Here is a 17054-nt window from a genome sequence, read left to right on the forward strand (position 1 = left end):
GTACTCCAGTGAATGCAAATTAATCGGGCTGTTTCAACAGCTGAAGTGGACGGAGACCTGTGCTGGGGGTGTGTTGTACAAACGGTGAGCACTTAGAGAATTCCCATTCCTCTCTAACCGAAATAGACACAGATCAGAAAGAGAGTTTAAAACCAGTGTCACATCCTAGTGGCATTGTCAATAACTTAATTTGGGAGGAATTTTTATTTGTTTTTATTTTATGTACAACCCTATTCTGTGAGCAGCGCCATGAAGCTCGAAGTCCAATAAAATAAGAAAATTTGCATGTAGCAATGACTTGTATTTTTTAAATAATGTAAGCCATTCAGAGCAGGACAGGGACCCCACTTTTCATTTACTCATCTCAAGACAGGTTTTAATTTACTGTTGCTTGTTAAAATTAGTACTTTGTAATTTATATGCATTAATTTTAAGGTGTTTTTGACTAAGTTTGGAAGTTTTTATTTTTTAGTTGGCTGTTGGTGATATTAAAGTTCAGATTATACTATACGTGTATTTAATGTAAAATAACACATTTAGAGAATAATTCACACCAGACTTCATTTCGCTAAAGCATAACTCATTAGAAGTCTCCTTGGGCTAAACTCTTACTCTATTTGGGTGCAAATTTTAAAGAAAATAAAAATAAAATTTTATAAATATTCTATAAAAGATGTAAAATGTATGTAGTCTTTTAAGGGGTATCAATGATTTGTACAAAACTAGGGGACAATTTGATGTTTAAATTGTTAAATTTAAAATAGTTTCCATAGATTTAATGAGAAAATCCAAATTTCACAATCTGAAATCATCTTTTTAGGAACTTTAATTTCCTACCTTGCACTTAACAGCTAGTATTCATAATTATCATAAAAACTTTAAGTTAACATTTTGACAAATGTGTATACCCATTAGAAATCTAAATGTATTAGAACATACTGATTTCTTTACTGAATTATATTCTCTTCATTACGTGTACATGAATAGTCTCTATAGATTTGTTAAAAACTGAATTTCTCTTCTTCATCTTCCTCCGATTTGGATGGCTGGGCTGTTTCCGTTTGGAAACAAGTTCCTCCTGGCCTTGGAAGGGATTTGGTTCCCCCATACTTAGGAAGTTCAATAAACCCTAAAAGAGTCGTTAGAACCCCAAGCATGATAGCCAGAGTGGGTCAATAACTACAGAATCCACTGTTGTCTGATGTTCAGATGGAAATACAAATGTCAAAAGGATGTAAATAAAAGTATAATCAGGATCGGTGTTCACATAAAAATTCCACAGTGTCTGGAGCTCAGGGCAGTACAGTCAATAGTTATGTTGGTAATAACACCTAGTCATGCTATCGATGTATTACCAGTCCCTCCCTCACAATAATTAATTTGATACAGATTCCCAGAGAAACTTGCTCCACATTGATATTCCGTATCACAGTTTCATTCTCACATTATTCAGAGAAGTATGTAGGTAGTAGGTTATATCATATTATTATTATCCTGTATTGAATGTGAGACAGGTGGGACGTGGAAAGGATGAAAATATATTATTGACATGAACAAATGTTTGGGTGAAGAGTATATTTTGTTAAATTTATCTTGGAATCTTGGGTCACAAGAATTTCACCCTCATGGTTCCTTTGCTGAGCCTGCAGAGAAGATATTTTAAACACCAGAAAGTGTTAAGGAGTTTGGGTTGTTGTAGGACTCGCTGTACCTTCAACTGTCCTTGCTTGTAGGAAAGATCAGCTCATGGTCTTCACGCTGGAATGCACATTTGAGAAAATCCCCAAATGGTCACCCAATTGGCCTATGTTTTGGTATTAATGTATTTACTTGTGAACAGACACCAAGAACCCGTTCATTTAGCAAAGTGTCAAAAATCCAGATGAGCCAAAGAGATTATGAAGCCTGTGATGAACTGCTTTGTAGTGGTAGCAGTAGAATGCTTTATCTGGAACACCTTGCGGGTGAATGGAGCTGCTTCTCCCCATGTAACAACTGTTAACTTCCACATGTACGTGATAACATTCATTTGTTTATTTACTCAATTACTCCCCAAATATTTCAGAATACCTACTGTATGCTAGGTATTTTGCTAGGCTCTGGAGATTCAGAGATAGAATCAACGCCAGTCCCTGCTCTCAAGTTGCTTCCAATCAAAAGGAGGGGAAGATAAGGTGTAAGGCAGTATGAATACTATAATAGCAGTCTACACAACATAACATCCAAAAAGGTTTATATAACCAGATGTCCCTTTAGCCAACGTTTAATTCAATCATCATTATTGGAAAATGTCAGTGTTTTGTTTCTGTGCATATACAGTATAACCTAGAAGAATGAAATGTCTTTTCAAACTACCTAATAAGTCAGTATGCAATTTTTGATTTTTACATAAATTTTTCACTCCCATAACAATCATAAATGTAGTTTATCAGGAAATTTCTGACCTTTCTCTAAACAAGTAAAGATACAGACTTATCTTTAAATGATAGGTACTTGCTTTAATTTATCCCTAATACAAATTCAGTTTAGCAACAATATTTAGTTCCAGTTCATTTTTTTAATTCATCATTTTAATTAAGTTTGGCCTTTGTTCAACCTTTCAGCCCTATTGGTAACTGTTACTTTTCAGCAATTTCAAAAAGATTACATTTTTTAATGATTTTTTTCAAAAACCTCCCTGTTAATGGTCATTAACCTTACTCATAGCAGATATTATACTTCTTTATAATTAGAGGAACCAAACATAAAGTTTTAAGCAGCCAAAATCCCCCAGAAGCCAGAACTTTTATCTGTAGGTCTCTTTAAAATAAGACCCATTGCTTTAAAGCCAAGTAATATAGATTAGGGGGATGGTAGTTTGGTCAAAATATTACCTACTCAAAAATATAAATGACAGCATTTTGCTTGCAATCCCAGAGTAAGGCTTTGCATATCCGTTCTGAATAACTTTAGTGAAGTTAAGTGATTTGAAATTGAATGCAGTGGGGTAAGCTGGTGAGGCAGCTGAAAGCTATTGCAGGTCAAGGAAATCACGTAAAGTGGAGTCATCCTCAATTCCAATCCCTTTCATTGTAGAAACGCCAGAACCATTGGACTCTGAGAGTGGCTGCATCTTGTTATATGTATAGAAGTTTTAAAATCAATTTGATTTTCACTGGTATAATTCTCTAGTGTACTTAATATGCTATGGATGGATTTCTGAGAATAGTAAGAAGCAGTTACACTTCTCATGAATATATAGCAGATGAGGCGCTCTGATTTATTATTCCATTCTATTTTAGAACATGCTTATGCTTTTTTTTTAAAAAAAGTAAAAGAAGAAGAAGAAAAATTCTAAACAGCACAGACTAGTAGATCTGAGTTTTAATTCACTCACTTACTAGATGACTTTGGGTAAGCCCTTTAAGTACGTTGGCCTCAGTTTATCCACCTCTAAGTTACTACTGACATTTTTATGAACAACGAATTTTGAGGTATTTGAATATATGTATTCAAAATTAGCTAATCCCCATATTTCAAATATAAATTTCTTTTTATTTATGGAAACATTTTCCTTCTTGTGGTTTTTAATAATTTATATGACAATCAAGGAGATAGAGAAGGACAATAAAAAAACTCTTCAGAAAAAAATAAAAAATAGCATTAATTGACAACACAAGTTCTAAAACTTAAGAGAATTCTAAATGAACTCACAATTCACTAATCAACGAAATCTGATATACTGATTCAAGAAGCAATGTGTGTGTAACTCACGATAAATTTTGATCACGAACTGTAAATTTTGTTGTAACTCTCAGTTAACTATAAACCCACAAATATTAATCTTGCTCTTGTTCCCTTTTTTGGCTAATGGAGTTAATATTTAGTTAGTTCATTTTGCAGCATACCCTCTCCAGTGATATTGATTTTCTTTTCTGTTCTATGACCTCACTACAGTGCCAGACGTCACAGGGGATGAGTTTAATGTAGAATTTAGCACCAAGAAATTAACAGAAGTCCATGTCCCACTGATAGAGGAGAAAATTACTTAACTCTGCGTTCCGTGTAATTGATTTTTTAATGCCTTAATGCAAAATGTTCTCAGAAACCTCTCTAAACCATACGTTGTGCTAAATTTTGTACTAGTTATACAAACTGTAGATTAACTTTGACCCCATCCAAATTGTACCTCTAAGGTAGATTGTTAGGGAAAGAGAAAATTAAACTTCCAGAAATTTTAAATTAAGTCAGGTTATAAAGCTAAGATTAATTATTAAAATTCAGTGTTTGTTTGGGAGTTAAACGTATATAAGAGGAGTCTCTCTTGATCAACAGAGGCCAGGCCTGTGCTGAGGCTCTTGGGAGGCAGAGGGCAGGCCCAGCCTGCCCTGAGGGCGTGACAGTGCCCTGGGAACTGCGGGCAGACACCGTTGGTAGCTTAGCACGCAGATCTTGCCTTCCCTTCCGGGGTCTGCTCCCCTGCACTAGAACACATGCGATAGCACGAGTCCCCACGAACTATGGAAACATCTGGATGTTTGACTGAAACTTTTTATTCCTCACCTAAATATTAGAATCCATGTGAATTTCATGTATAGACACAGCCCCAAACTAAAACAGTGTCATTGACTAAATTTGCCCTTCAGTGTGCATTTTCTGAAATGCATTTTTTCCAAATGTTTTTCATCAGTTGTTGTCAACAACAATCCTGGGGGAACAGAGAGGACCTTTCAATGACAAGCAACTTGCTAGCCCCTAGGGCTGCAGGCTGGGGTAGTGCCCCTGAGTGCTGGCTGCAGGCTCAAAGGAGACTTTAAAAGGGAGACAGCCAAGATAAGGGATAGGAAAAGGAGTGGAATTGAAAGGAGAAGGAAGGAGGATGTATTGCCGTAGAAGGGATGGGGGAATGCTAAAATTTTTACTCTTCGTCCAATGTCAGGCATTTTATATTGTACCCTATATACTTCGATGCCCTATACACATACAGGGTACAATACTTAAATGATCTTATTTATTGAATTCAAGTTTAGCTTGAGAACAGTAATATCTTTTAATCAACTTCTCCTCCCATCTCATGACCACCAACAGAACAGGTCATCTGACTTACTCATTTGGCTCTCAAAATTAAGTGAGCTTTTTAAAATTGTAAGGTATTTTAGCTGCTGGAGGCCACGGCAGACACATACGTGAATTAGTATTTTCATGTCTCAGTTAACATTCAGTGCTACAGTTTTATTTGTTCCTGAAAGAAATTTTCAAAATGTCAGGTAGGAACAAAAATGGAAACAATCACAAACTTCCCCAGTAAACTGAAAATATAGAGTAATTCTTAGACCATACAATGGATCAAACTGTGCTTGTTCGTTCGTAGGAATGAGTTAGTGCTTTAAAAACCTTATGACAACTGAGGATTTACAATAGCATTAGTTTGTATTTCTTTCACAAACCAAATTGGATTAAATGAAGTACAACAAGTGTGTGTGTGGAATACATTTGTACCCCTCCCTAGGGTTGAGGTGATGGGGGTTACCTGTAGGGCAGGATCTCTCTGCCTTCAGAAAGCAGATTTTCTAGCTGGGGAAGATCAGACTAGCATAGGTGAAGCATTAGAATATCGGGTACAAGGTGGCAGAGTAAAGATGATAAGGACTTAGAACTTCAGCCCAGGAAGGAACAGATCAGTGGCATCTGAAGAAGTTGGGAAAGGTTTTATGAAAGAGTAAATGACACTTGGGTGGCTTTCTGATTTTGGGTGGATGGGGAGAGGAGGGGGACACCTTAGGGAAGAGAAACAACATAAAGCAGAGCCAGCAGATGTGAGAAATAAGAGTCTGTCTTGGGTAAAAGGTTTGTGCTTAGTGACAGAGAAATACAGCTTGGCTGAGCTGGATGGGACAAGGTTACAGGAGAACCTGGAGTCTCCCGGGGAGGAGTTGAGTGGATTCTGCAATGTAGACCATGGGGAAACAACGCAGGTGCTCGAGCAGAGGTGTGCCATAATGTTTAAGAGAAAGTCATTACCGTTGTGCCTTGAAACGTAGTGCTGGTGAATCTATTGGCTGTTTTGGTCTTCCCCCCCCCACCTTTGGATACTACAGTCTCCCCTTCATCTGCTATTTACTGCTCATGTCTGCTTTGGCATGGTGTATTCTCACATCCATCCCTCTTGTACTTCCAATTTCTGATGGCTGTGTAAGGGCCGATCCAAGGGTGAGGTGGAGCTTTCCCCTGGGATGTGGGACCACCTGGCCCTGGAGGACCCTGGAGAGACCAGGGAAGCAGGGACCATGTGGCTCCAAGCTCCCTGGCCCCTGCTGCACTCAGCAGAGGTATAGTTTCTCTGATGTGGCATCACACTGCCTCTGCCCCCCTGGGGCGAGCAGGCTTCGTGGGCAATGATGCAGGTCACAGTTAACTGGCCCTGTGAGCATGTGCTTGTGGAGAACTGGTGTGGACTCATCCCTGAGCAGCAGGTCCTCATCCTGTCAGTCCACTGGATGCCTTTTATGCCCTAATTATCCATCACTCTCCAACTTTAAGCCACTCAACTATTTTCTTTTACAATTAAGATCTCTATGGCCCCCCTCCACCCTGGCCTTTTTGTCACTTTTTTTTAAAGGGGGGATATAATGGGAAGGAAAGTAAGAATTTTAGTTTGGGGATTTCTCCAAATGCATTCATTAATTTTGGAAAAGTAAAGTGCATTTAACCTGACGGAATATTTATAAAAATGGAAAGCTCATTGTCAACTAAATCTCATTTATTTAATCTAGTATTAGACTGCCTTTTCTTTTTTTTAAACCAGATGGAAAACATCAGCAGTAATAGGGAACAAACATATCCAGGCTCCCAGAGGTCATTTTTAACCACCACTAACAATCTGGTTTTCACAGATTAGTAATATGCAAAAGGCAACGGTCCAGTGAAAGATACACAAAAGGCAGCTGAAGCTTCTGTGCTCCTTATTTACCTAACATTGAACCATTTTTTAAAATGCTTTGCAAGTGAGAAATTTGAATCTTCTAAGCTCAAAACTGACAGATTTTTCTGAGAAGTTGCAGCAAAATACCTGTTTCAGATAGACGCATGTAAAATATTAATTAATCCTTCACAAAGCGGCTGAAAAGTGTATTATTAATGTCGTCGGTAGATTCACCTGTGGTTAATATAGTTTTATTTACTAGCTATTTGTTTAATGCTTCATACCAATGTAAATGTCCTAACTGTGAAGTAGAAAAGAAATGCAATTTTACATATATTATTTTAATTTTTTAATTTAATTATCTAGTTGAAATGTAATGTAAGGTAAACAGTCCACAAAATACACTAGTAGGTCAGAAAGAAGCTGGTCTCTAATGTGATAAGGAAATGGCTTCTAGAGTTGCCTATTCAGAAACTAACTATCTCATTTAAATCATGTCTTGAGGGGTTGGGAAAGTTGTAGAATGATAAAATCTCATCCTGCTCTGTAGATAGATGCAGAGATGTGTGCATGCTCATTTCTTTTCTTGTTCAACCTCAATATTATATGTGGGTATGAAACATCTATGCATTTAACATCTGGTTAACTGAGGCTAAAGTAAACATAGGTAAAACTGCACATAATATGCATTTATCTTCATTTAAAAATATCATTATTCTTGGTTTATACATTTACGATTTGTTACCAACCTTTGTGTTACTCTTCTTTTAGATAATAGTAGTTTGTAGGAATTACGTTGAGGTCTGTATTTAAAATGCTTCACCGGTATTTCCTCATTATTTATTATATGGAGAAGAAAGCCAAGGTATTAATGTTCAAAAGCCTACAGAGAGAGGTCATGTCCAAGATGAAAATGAGAATAAGTTTGTGCAAATATGACGTAGATAGTACAGAAAATGGCTGCCATTAAGGAACTCAGGATGCCCTGGATATTGTTGTGCTGATGATGGGGAGCCAGAGGAAGTGCCTTCCCATAACTGTGCACATGCTTGGGAATATTTGTACGTTTGTATTTTCATACACACATATGCACACATGCATACCTGCGCACACATACCCCTGACGGTCATCATGTGGACTGCAGAATCGCCATTTATAATATCAGGTTGAGGACTTTTCTGTCCGTCCTTGATATTGTAGGCTGCCACTTTGGGAAGAAATTCTGTTTCCCTCTTTGCAGAAATTTTTCCCTTGACAATGAAATTCCCCAGTATTCCTGGAAGTGCCCGGGACCATTTCACTCCATTTCTTGCTGAGGAAGGGAAATGAAAAGATACGAGAACAGAATTGAAACGATGCATCTAACTTGTGCTATGATTTAGAATTTGCGACCTCCTAGGGTCCCTTTCAGTGACAGCTGAAGACACTTTATTGAATATGAGTATGTGTCTAGCACTGTGCAAGGCACTCGCCATGCAGAAAAGACAGAGCCCCGCCTCCAGGTAGCCTGCCTAGTAGGTGCAGAAGGCTGGAAGCAAACGGCACCAAGGACATGGAAGAGCTAACCTGGGGGGCAGGGGAGGGGGATAGAGGAAACCTTCTCAGAGCACCTTTGTCTGCACTGCCATATCTCTATAGATGAAAACGGAAAGCTTAATTAAATTATGTGGGTAATTGCAGATAACAAGTTGAAACCTTTTTTAATTCTGATAGCAGAATGGTTGCATTTCTTTGCTTTGTTTATGTTTTCTGGATTATATAGACTCAATTTATGACTGTAGATATATACATTTTCTTAGCTTGTCATCATTCTAGTTAGCACAGAAGCAAAATAGGTAAGAACAGCAACCTAACTTCTATCCACAATACAGTTTATACTGTTTGAAGACAAGCAGTTAAGAAACTATCATCAGCAAGCGTATGACTATTACAAAGTAACATAACTTATTTCACTTCTTTCTTTTCGGTTGATTTCTTTTTTAAAAAGCTATCAATTATTAGGAAACCACTGCAGCCTCATAACTTCTCTCCCAGGGACAGCTAAAGCCTCCTCTCATTTCTTTTTCACCACTCCACATTTTGGTGGCCCAAGAAAGCTGGAGGCTTCTGTTTCCATGGTCTTGGGTGCCTTCCCAATAAAATCAGGCTTCTTCACCTCTAGAAAGAGAGGGAGTCTGATCAGATTTCTCCCAGAAATGTCAGCTGTTCAACCTCCTCTTTTGCCCTTCTAGCAGTTAGCTTGGTTGTAAAGGCTGGGCAGTGGTAGGGGCTGGGAGGGAGGCTGATGTCAGGAGTCTGCTTTCATGGAGCTGTCGTCACAGTCTAGGTGGACTCGGCCCTCATTTTCTGTCACTCCCCTCCATGGTTCAGGGGAATGATACACGAGTAAATGAGGACAACGTTTGGCCCCGAGAACTTCCACCTTGAAGTTATATTAAAAAAACTCTTTTGTAGATATTAATAGAAAGTGAAAATAACAACTTGCAGAAAATAGCCTACACAAAACTAATATTTTTTTCTCCTTTTTTTTTAAAAGGTGAACACACGCAAGAGACAAATTCACCTCATTCACTGAGAAAGGATGTAGAAAATATGGGGAAAGGTAAAGAAAAGTTTTAATTCTGTAGAACTTCTCTTAGCTTTAAAAGACTGAAGAGATAATAGGAGGATATTTTTGTTCTACACTATATTTTAAGCGTGACAAGCAACACATGAATAATATATGGACCACGGGGTGGATATAATTGAGATTAATGCATACATATCAATCAATACATGACACTGTAAAATAATCCTTTAAAATAATACATTACATTGACTTATATTCATGGATTTCTGCACAAAATCTATCCCATGTCTATGCGACCCTTTTTAAACTGGTAAAATATTTTGTCTTATAATAATAACTTGCCATATGTAACAGTCCTCTGGAGAGTCATTTGTAAAGATTAGTAAAGTGACTCTTCTTTTTTTCTTTATTAGAAGAACTTCAGAAGGTTTTATTTGAACAAATAGATTTGCGGAGACGACTAGAACAAGAATTCCAGGTGTTAAAAGGAAATACATCTTTCCCAGTATTCAGTAAGAAATCACTTTTATTTCATTGCCTTATGATATTTGATGACATTTCTATTATTAGGCATAAGGATAGGCTTCTAAATATTATGTGATTACACAAAGTACCACAGGGTCTTCCGGTGGTCTCAAAGTGTTTGGAGATTTTAGCCTGTTATTTATGCTTTGAATCAGCTGACAGATAAAATTTCTTATAAGAACCTTTTGGTGTTTATTCTATTGGTATATGTGTATCTGGGCATATGTATTGTGTGCATTTGAAACATGTATGCAAATATACCATTAAATATGTAGATATATTTAAATAGTCAGAAATATTAATATTTTTTAAAACAAAAGAATTACTCAGGTATTTTTTTTCTCTAAGGTAGGAAAAACAAAAGAAAAGTTAATTCTTATTCTCAGATAGTTCTAGAGAGCTGCCTGGTGCTTGAGACATGAAGATTTAAAATTTAACAATTCAATGTACACATATTTTATTAATTAAAATTAGTACAATTTTAGTAGTTGGGGATTCTCCATACATATTTAGTAATAAAATTTCATTCCAAATTTGGTGGCAGAGAAACTGTGGCATAAAAACTATTGTCTCTACTCCCAGAGTCCTAGAATTTCAGAAAGACCTATGATAGGTGTCCAGATTTCTAAAATTCACCTGTCGTGTTCTGAATCACATTTGGACAAATACACCACAGTAGTGTTTTTCAAGCTTTTTGGAGTCTCATTTAGTCATATTTTGAATTATATACATTTAATATTAATTTTTTTCAGGGACACTTTTTTAGAATGTCAGTGCCCTTTGTTTTTTAATCCAGGCATCACAAAACTCATGTTGCTAATTCCTGTGGTAGAGCCATAGGCAAACATCCAGAAAAAGACTTTTCAGTAATTGTGACAATTTTAATAGTATGAGCACAAAGGTCTGCACTCGCCAGAGCTTCTCAAATGTAATCATCAGCACAAACTGAAAGACATGCCCTCTCGGGTAACATTTTTGAATAGTACTGGGTTCCTGGTAACATGTCAAACTAAGTTCCACCAGACTGCTTAGCAGGGATAAGAATGAAGAGGACTCATGATGGAAGAGAGTTCTGGCCCCAAGGAGCGATAGGGTCGGTCAAGTTTGTGATCTGTCAGTATCTGCAAGGGAGGTTTGGAGCTCACGATGCTTCAGTATTTTGAATTTGGAGAATGCCTGCTGAGGCTTAGAATAAGATGGAAGGGAGGAGAATGGCCAGTAGCTTTTGATAGTATGTTGGGATCATCATTACATTTGTAGCTTCAAGAAAAAGAGAAACATATTAAAAATATCTTTGAAACCTTGAAAAACAGGTGCTTCCAAGGGATCCAGGATTCTCTCATTTCTAAAACCCCATCTTAAAAAAGACTGCACAGTTCCTTGCAGCGATGAGCAGACACTGAGTGATTTGTGTCCCTTCTAAGCTGATGTTTATCTAATTATTGAGTTTGCAGATCCAGTAGAGTGAGTCCAAATCCCACTGAATCCCCAAAGTATCCACCTAACTCCATGTGAAACCCATGTAGCCATAATTTATCCCGTTAATAAAAGCTAATCATCATTTTAAGGAATTAAGTAATTTATACATTTTCTTACTAATTACTCTACCATACAACATGTACATGTTTCTGTTTTTTAAAAAGTTAGGATGTTGTAGTACAACTGTCCAGGTTCCATTCAGACCCATCACTCATCCTCCTGGTGTGAATTAAAATGAATCCTCTGTGATGGCCACGTATGTGAAACACTTCAATTAAACAACAACAGAAAAGTTTTGCCCATTTTTATCTACAGTGTACTCCACCGACCAAGGAAGTGGTGCCCAAGTTTGAATAATGCGTGGTTTAGACACACCACCAAGGGGCAGTTAATTTCACACCAGTGAAAATAGCAAATGCACATTACGTGCTTGTTAACTAAATGTGAGAGGCCCCGAGGCTGGCAGACAGATTTAGATGCACTCAGATGGAAAGGGGAGGACGGAACTTTGTAAAGCCGCCATCAGAAGGAAGCAGAGAGGAATCCCAGCAAGAGCTTTTTACTAGGAGGTGGACTCACAGTCACAACACTTCAAACCCGGTTCACTTAGAGCACTGGGGACCTAAGCTAAGCTATCACCTGTGACAGTTAGGAAGCCAGGCTCAAAATACCCTGAGATACTTTGTGGCTCTGCTACCTCATGGCTGTAGGACCTTGGAAACTGTAAAGGGGGCCGGATAATTCCTGTCCCACAGGAAGATGAGGACCAAATGCTTGGATCCACGTGAAGGTCTGAGCACATCCCTAGCACAGGATAAGTGCTCGATGACATCAGCAGTGATGGTGACGGTCATGACGAAGCAGGGGGAGGAAGAGGAAACTTAGCATCAAGCTCTCGAAAAGCATGTCTAGAATGGGTCCAAACTTCTGAGCTTCTCTTGTTGTGCTTTGGGAGCGAGGGATGACCTGTGGCACAGAATAATGAGGATAAAGATGAGAGGAAGGAAGAGGTGGGGGAGGAGGGAAAGTGGAAGAGGCGGAGGGGAGAAAGCAGGCCTCTGTACTCTGTAGGCAGAGGTTGGGAGGAGGAGGAAGCACAAGCAAGTCTCTCCACTTGCTGGACAGAGGCTTCCAGAGCTGCAAGACTCTGATGGGGAAATGCAGGGAGGAGGAAAGGAGCGGACACCGCAGAGCAAGCAGACATTTACCCTTCAGGTGGAGGCAGCAGAGAGCCTGGCGGCTAGTAGCGGGGTCTCCAGGTTTGGACACTGACTCCCCCACTGAGTAACCTTAGGCAAGTTACCTAACCCCCTTTTCAACCGTAGAACAATACTACTACCCATCTCGTGGCGTTGCAGAGAGGATTAAATGTATAAAGTGTTTCGCGTGGTGACTAGTGACTGATCCATGGTAATGTGCGTTGCTGCTACTGTTACCATTTCAAGGGTAATATGTACATTCCTGCAGGGGCTTTATTGTAAACCAGCTGATATTAGAAATCAGAACTTCTAGAGCTTTCCTGGGCTGTAGTTATAGAGGCTGAAACAGGCAGTGAAACTTACTTTGATACGAGACAATCCGTTTAGTTGACCACCTGGGTAGAACATGAGAAGAGAGCTCAGGAGGGGATCCTGAGGGAAGGTGGGAGAAATGTAATCTAGACTGGGTAGAAGTAAGAGTTTGGAGGAAATGGTTGACGAGGAGCTCCACCTTTATCAAGGTCACTGAGGTGACAGTAGGACAGCTGGCTCCACATCCTGCAATGACAGTCATGTTTAATTGGACAGGAGTAAACGGTTGGAGACCCTGCCCCCAAGATGCCACCATTCTGAGCTCTCCCACTAAGGACTGGTCTGATCATTTTTTTTGTTTCTGTTTTTGGTTTTTTTTGCGGTATGCGGGCCTCTCACTGTTGTGGCCTCTCCCGTTGCGGAGCACAGGCTCCGAACGCGCAGGCCCAGCGGCCATGGCTCACAGGCCCAGCCGCTCCGCAGCATGTGGGATCCTCCCGGACCGGGGCACGAACCCGTGTCCCCTGCATCGGCAGGCGGACTCTCAACCACTGCGCCACCAGGGAAGCCCTGGTCTGATCATTTTTGCGGCTGCAAATCCAGAAGTCATTTCAGCCATCACATTGTCTGCCTTCCCTAGTGAAGCTCTCCTTCCTCCCGGCTCCTCCAACACCCTGCACCTTCCTTTATTACAGTATTCAGGCCTTTGCTGTCATTTTTCATTCATTTTACTCTCTTGCCACTGGCCATCAGTATAACTTCAGAGCCTAGGCCTGACTGGGACCTGCCAAAGGGTTGCTGGATGAGGCCACGAATGGAGAAGGCCCTCACCCTCTCCCTCTCCTGTGTCGCTGCCGCGGGGTGCCCTGGGTCCTCACCTCCCTTCCCCACTCCAGCCCTTTCTGCTCACTGCTATTAGCCCTGCCTTCCTAAAAATCTACCTTTGGCACCACGTCTTCCACTCACTGTATTGATTCCGTATTGCTGACCATATCGCGTCTCATCTAACTCCTGACTGGCTTTTACAATCCTCCATAATCGGCCCACCCAGGCTTATTACCACTTCTGCCCCTACTCAGTTCCACTTACCCTGCGGACCGCCCTCGCCCCTCACTTTCCACCTCTGCACCCTGCGTTTCTCTAGTCCAAATGCCTCCCTTGTCTAGGTACTCCCCATCATTTGGGACACACCTCAAGCTCTGCCACCTCCAGGAAGCCTTCCCACTCTTGCAGTTTGCACTCTGTGCTGAAGTCCTCCTGTGTTTATTTCTAGTTCCATGGGTGTTTTGTGTTCACTCCTCTCTGATTGTTTCACCCTCTACCCGACAGTGTTGTAAATAATTTCAGGAAAGAGTCTTCTGTTGCTGCCCATGCAGCAAATTGTGGGAACATGACATACTCTCAATCAATGGTTGATATAAATATTGGAGTCATATTCGAAGAGATTAAAACTGACAATGAAGATGAGATTGGATCACTGATAAAGGAGATTAGCAAGGACTCATGAGTTGAGTCCTTGGATTTGCAGGTATGATGACAAATTCATGGCATTTGAGAGAACCAAGTGGAAAGGCCAGTGGTTTACAACAGGGAAGACCTACTAATGGCTGGGGTTTTGTGAAAAACTTAACTGGTAGATTTTGATCATGTCATCGTCTTAGATTTTTATAAAAAATTTCTTTTCCAAGTTACTTTTGAGGTTACTTCTTATTAAAAACAAACTACATTTCATCTACCTGAATATGGTTGTCCCATCTTTCACCTGTGGCTGTTACTAGATTCATTCTCTGTTCAGTGGTTTCCGTCCTTCCTTCCTCTCTCTTTGTTGTAGCATCCTCTGGAGAAGCAGGGATGGCGATTCTAAAACATGGTACAGATCAAAAGTCTCTGTCGTTGTTTAAAAGCAGTGATAACAAAATAAAGACCATGTAAATGAAATAAGCCCCAAAGCCTATTGCTTGATGAGTAGGCTCTACCAGGGGAACTAGATCTACCATCTGAGTTCTCTTCTAATTTCTAGTGCCAAGTATGTAGGCTGGTTACTTTTTGTTGCTGTTTGAAAAACTCTTTGGCTTTTCAAACTGTCCACGTTTGCAGAGCACAGCCTTCAGTGCTTTTCTCTGCCACCTCCTTTTATGCTATCGTCTTCCAAAAATAGCTGGGTTTCAAGTGATTCTCATTAGAGTAAACAGCTTAATGATGTTTTCAACTCCACTTAAATTGTGTCTTCATCAACCTTAGAACATAGCAAAACTTTTAGTTTGTTTTTTCTCTCGCGAATTAACAATCTTTATATCTCTAAAGTTATACACATGCTTGCTGTAGAAAAGTTTAAATATACAGAAATATAAAGGAAAGAAAATAAAAATCACCCATAATCCTGTCACCTAGAGGAAACCAATGTTAACATTTTGGAGTTTCAGCCTTTCTAGTGCATGTTAAACCATTTTTTAAACAAAATGAAATATTATACACACCAGTTTTTACCCTCCTTTTTTTCACTTAACATGAGCTTCTTTTCAAGACTACCTAGCAGTCTATAAATGCACTCTTACATTGGACATTAAAGTTCATCCAAGTTTTAGGCATCGTTGTTACTGAATCTTTGTACAAATCCATGATCATCTCCCTAGGATAAACTCCTAAAAGAATTTCTGTTAGCGTATGAACTTTTCAAAGCTCTTGATACATAATTTTATGTTGCTTTCCAGAAAGGTTGTACTAATTTATACTTCCATCCTTGGAACACCACGTATCATCTTTTCTTTAGATCTTTGCTAACTTAAATGGAAAAAGTGGTTCCTTGTATTATATCCTTTTCTCTCATTGCTAGGGATATTGAACACTTTGCACATGTCTGTCATCCATTTGTATGTTTTGTGAATGCCCACGTATCCTCTCCCCGTATTTCTTTTGACATGTTCATTTTCTCCTGGTTTATGTGAGCTCTTTATATACTACAATATTAATTCTTCGTCATGTTGCAAATATTCTTTTGTTTCTGTCCATTTTGAAATGTTGACTGTGGTGTTTTGTGTTTATTGTCATACCAAAGTTTTAACTTTTTATCTAATCAAATCTGTAAGCCTTTCCTGTTTGCTTTTTGTCTTTGATGCCCTTCCTCACTCCAATCTTATAAAAACATTCACCATTTTTCCGGCACTTTAACAGCTTCATTTTTTTTTTCACTTTAACTTAAAGAATTGTACTGTGAGCCATCACAGAGCAACGAGCATGAATTAAGTAAGGACTAGTTATCATCATTCCACTCCAAATTACCCTTAGCTATTTCCTTCTCCAACATCAGGCTCTCCTGGGCTGCCAGGGAGGTGCCACAGCCAGCTTCAGGCAGCCCTTCATCTCCCACCCACCTCAGCCTCACCCTGATCAGAGGCACTGCGGAGCCCGAGAGGGACAGAGGAAGCTGCTGAGGTTCAGAGGGCAGATCTCTCCTTCACAGAGGGAGACCTGCTTGGGATGTGCTCTGGTGTCTGGAAAACACACTGATCTTCTGAAGGTATTCTGGCCCAGGTACAGGGTCAAGGGCACTGGAACCAGGGCAGTTTGCGGAGCACTGACTCCTGTTGCCAGGTACCCACCTATGGGCTTTGACCCACCTCCAGAGCATCCTGAGGTGGCAGGTGTGTGCCAGCCCCTCATACAGTACCTGCCTTCTAATTTTCATCAGTATAAGTCAAAATTACCCGCTCCCCATTTTCCAACACAGGAAAGACAGAACTGGGTGTGTGGAGCCCAACCAAATCAGTTTACCTTGTCATCAAATCTTAAAGCAGTAGAGCAAGAAAGGACCTTACAGAGTGCATCGTTCCACACCCTTGTTTGTTCAGATGAGGGTCTGAGCCTCCAGAGGGGGGTAATTACTGTCCAAGGCAGAATCCAGACCTTCTGGTGGGTACTTCATTCTTCTATTCATTCCTTGTTCATTAACGAGCCCCTGCTGTGTGCCAGGCCCTGTGGTGGGCTTTGGAAATTTTTAAAGTGTCTAAAACTTATCTTCCTGTCCTCACTGTTTCACTGAGAGACAGATGTATAACCACTAATCATAGTA

General features: G+C 39.8%; 1 protein-coding gene across 1 annotated transcript in view; it reads left to right on the forward strand.

Annotated features, from left to right (window-relative positions):
- SKOR2 (SKI family transcriptional corepressor 2) overlaps nucleotides 1–17054 on the forward strand; it is a 41819-nt gene that overhangs the window by 8231 nt on the left and 16534 nt on the right. The window contains exons 5-6 of the mRNA XM_067701411.1: nucleotides 9438–9503; nucleotides 9884–9982. Coding sequence (XP_067557512.1) covers nucleotides 9438–9503; nucleotides 9884–9982 — 165 coding nt within the window. The remainder of the gene's footprint in view (nucleotides 1–9437; nucleotides 9504–9883; nucleotides 9983–17054) is intronic.

Source organism: Pseudorca crassidens, chromosome 12, assembly GCF_039906515.1.
Source record: "Pseudorca crassidens isolate mPseCra1 chromosome 12, mPseCra1.hap1, whole genome shotgun sequence".
NCBI classification, from domain to species: Eukaryota; Metazoa; Chordata; class Mammalia; order Artiodactyla; family Delphinidae; genus Pseudorca; species Pseudorca crassidens.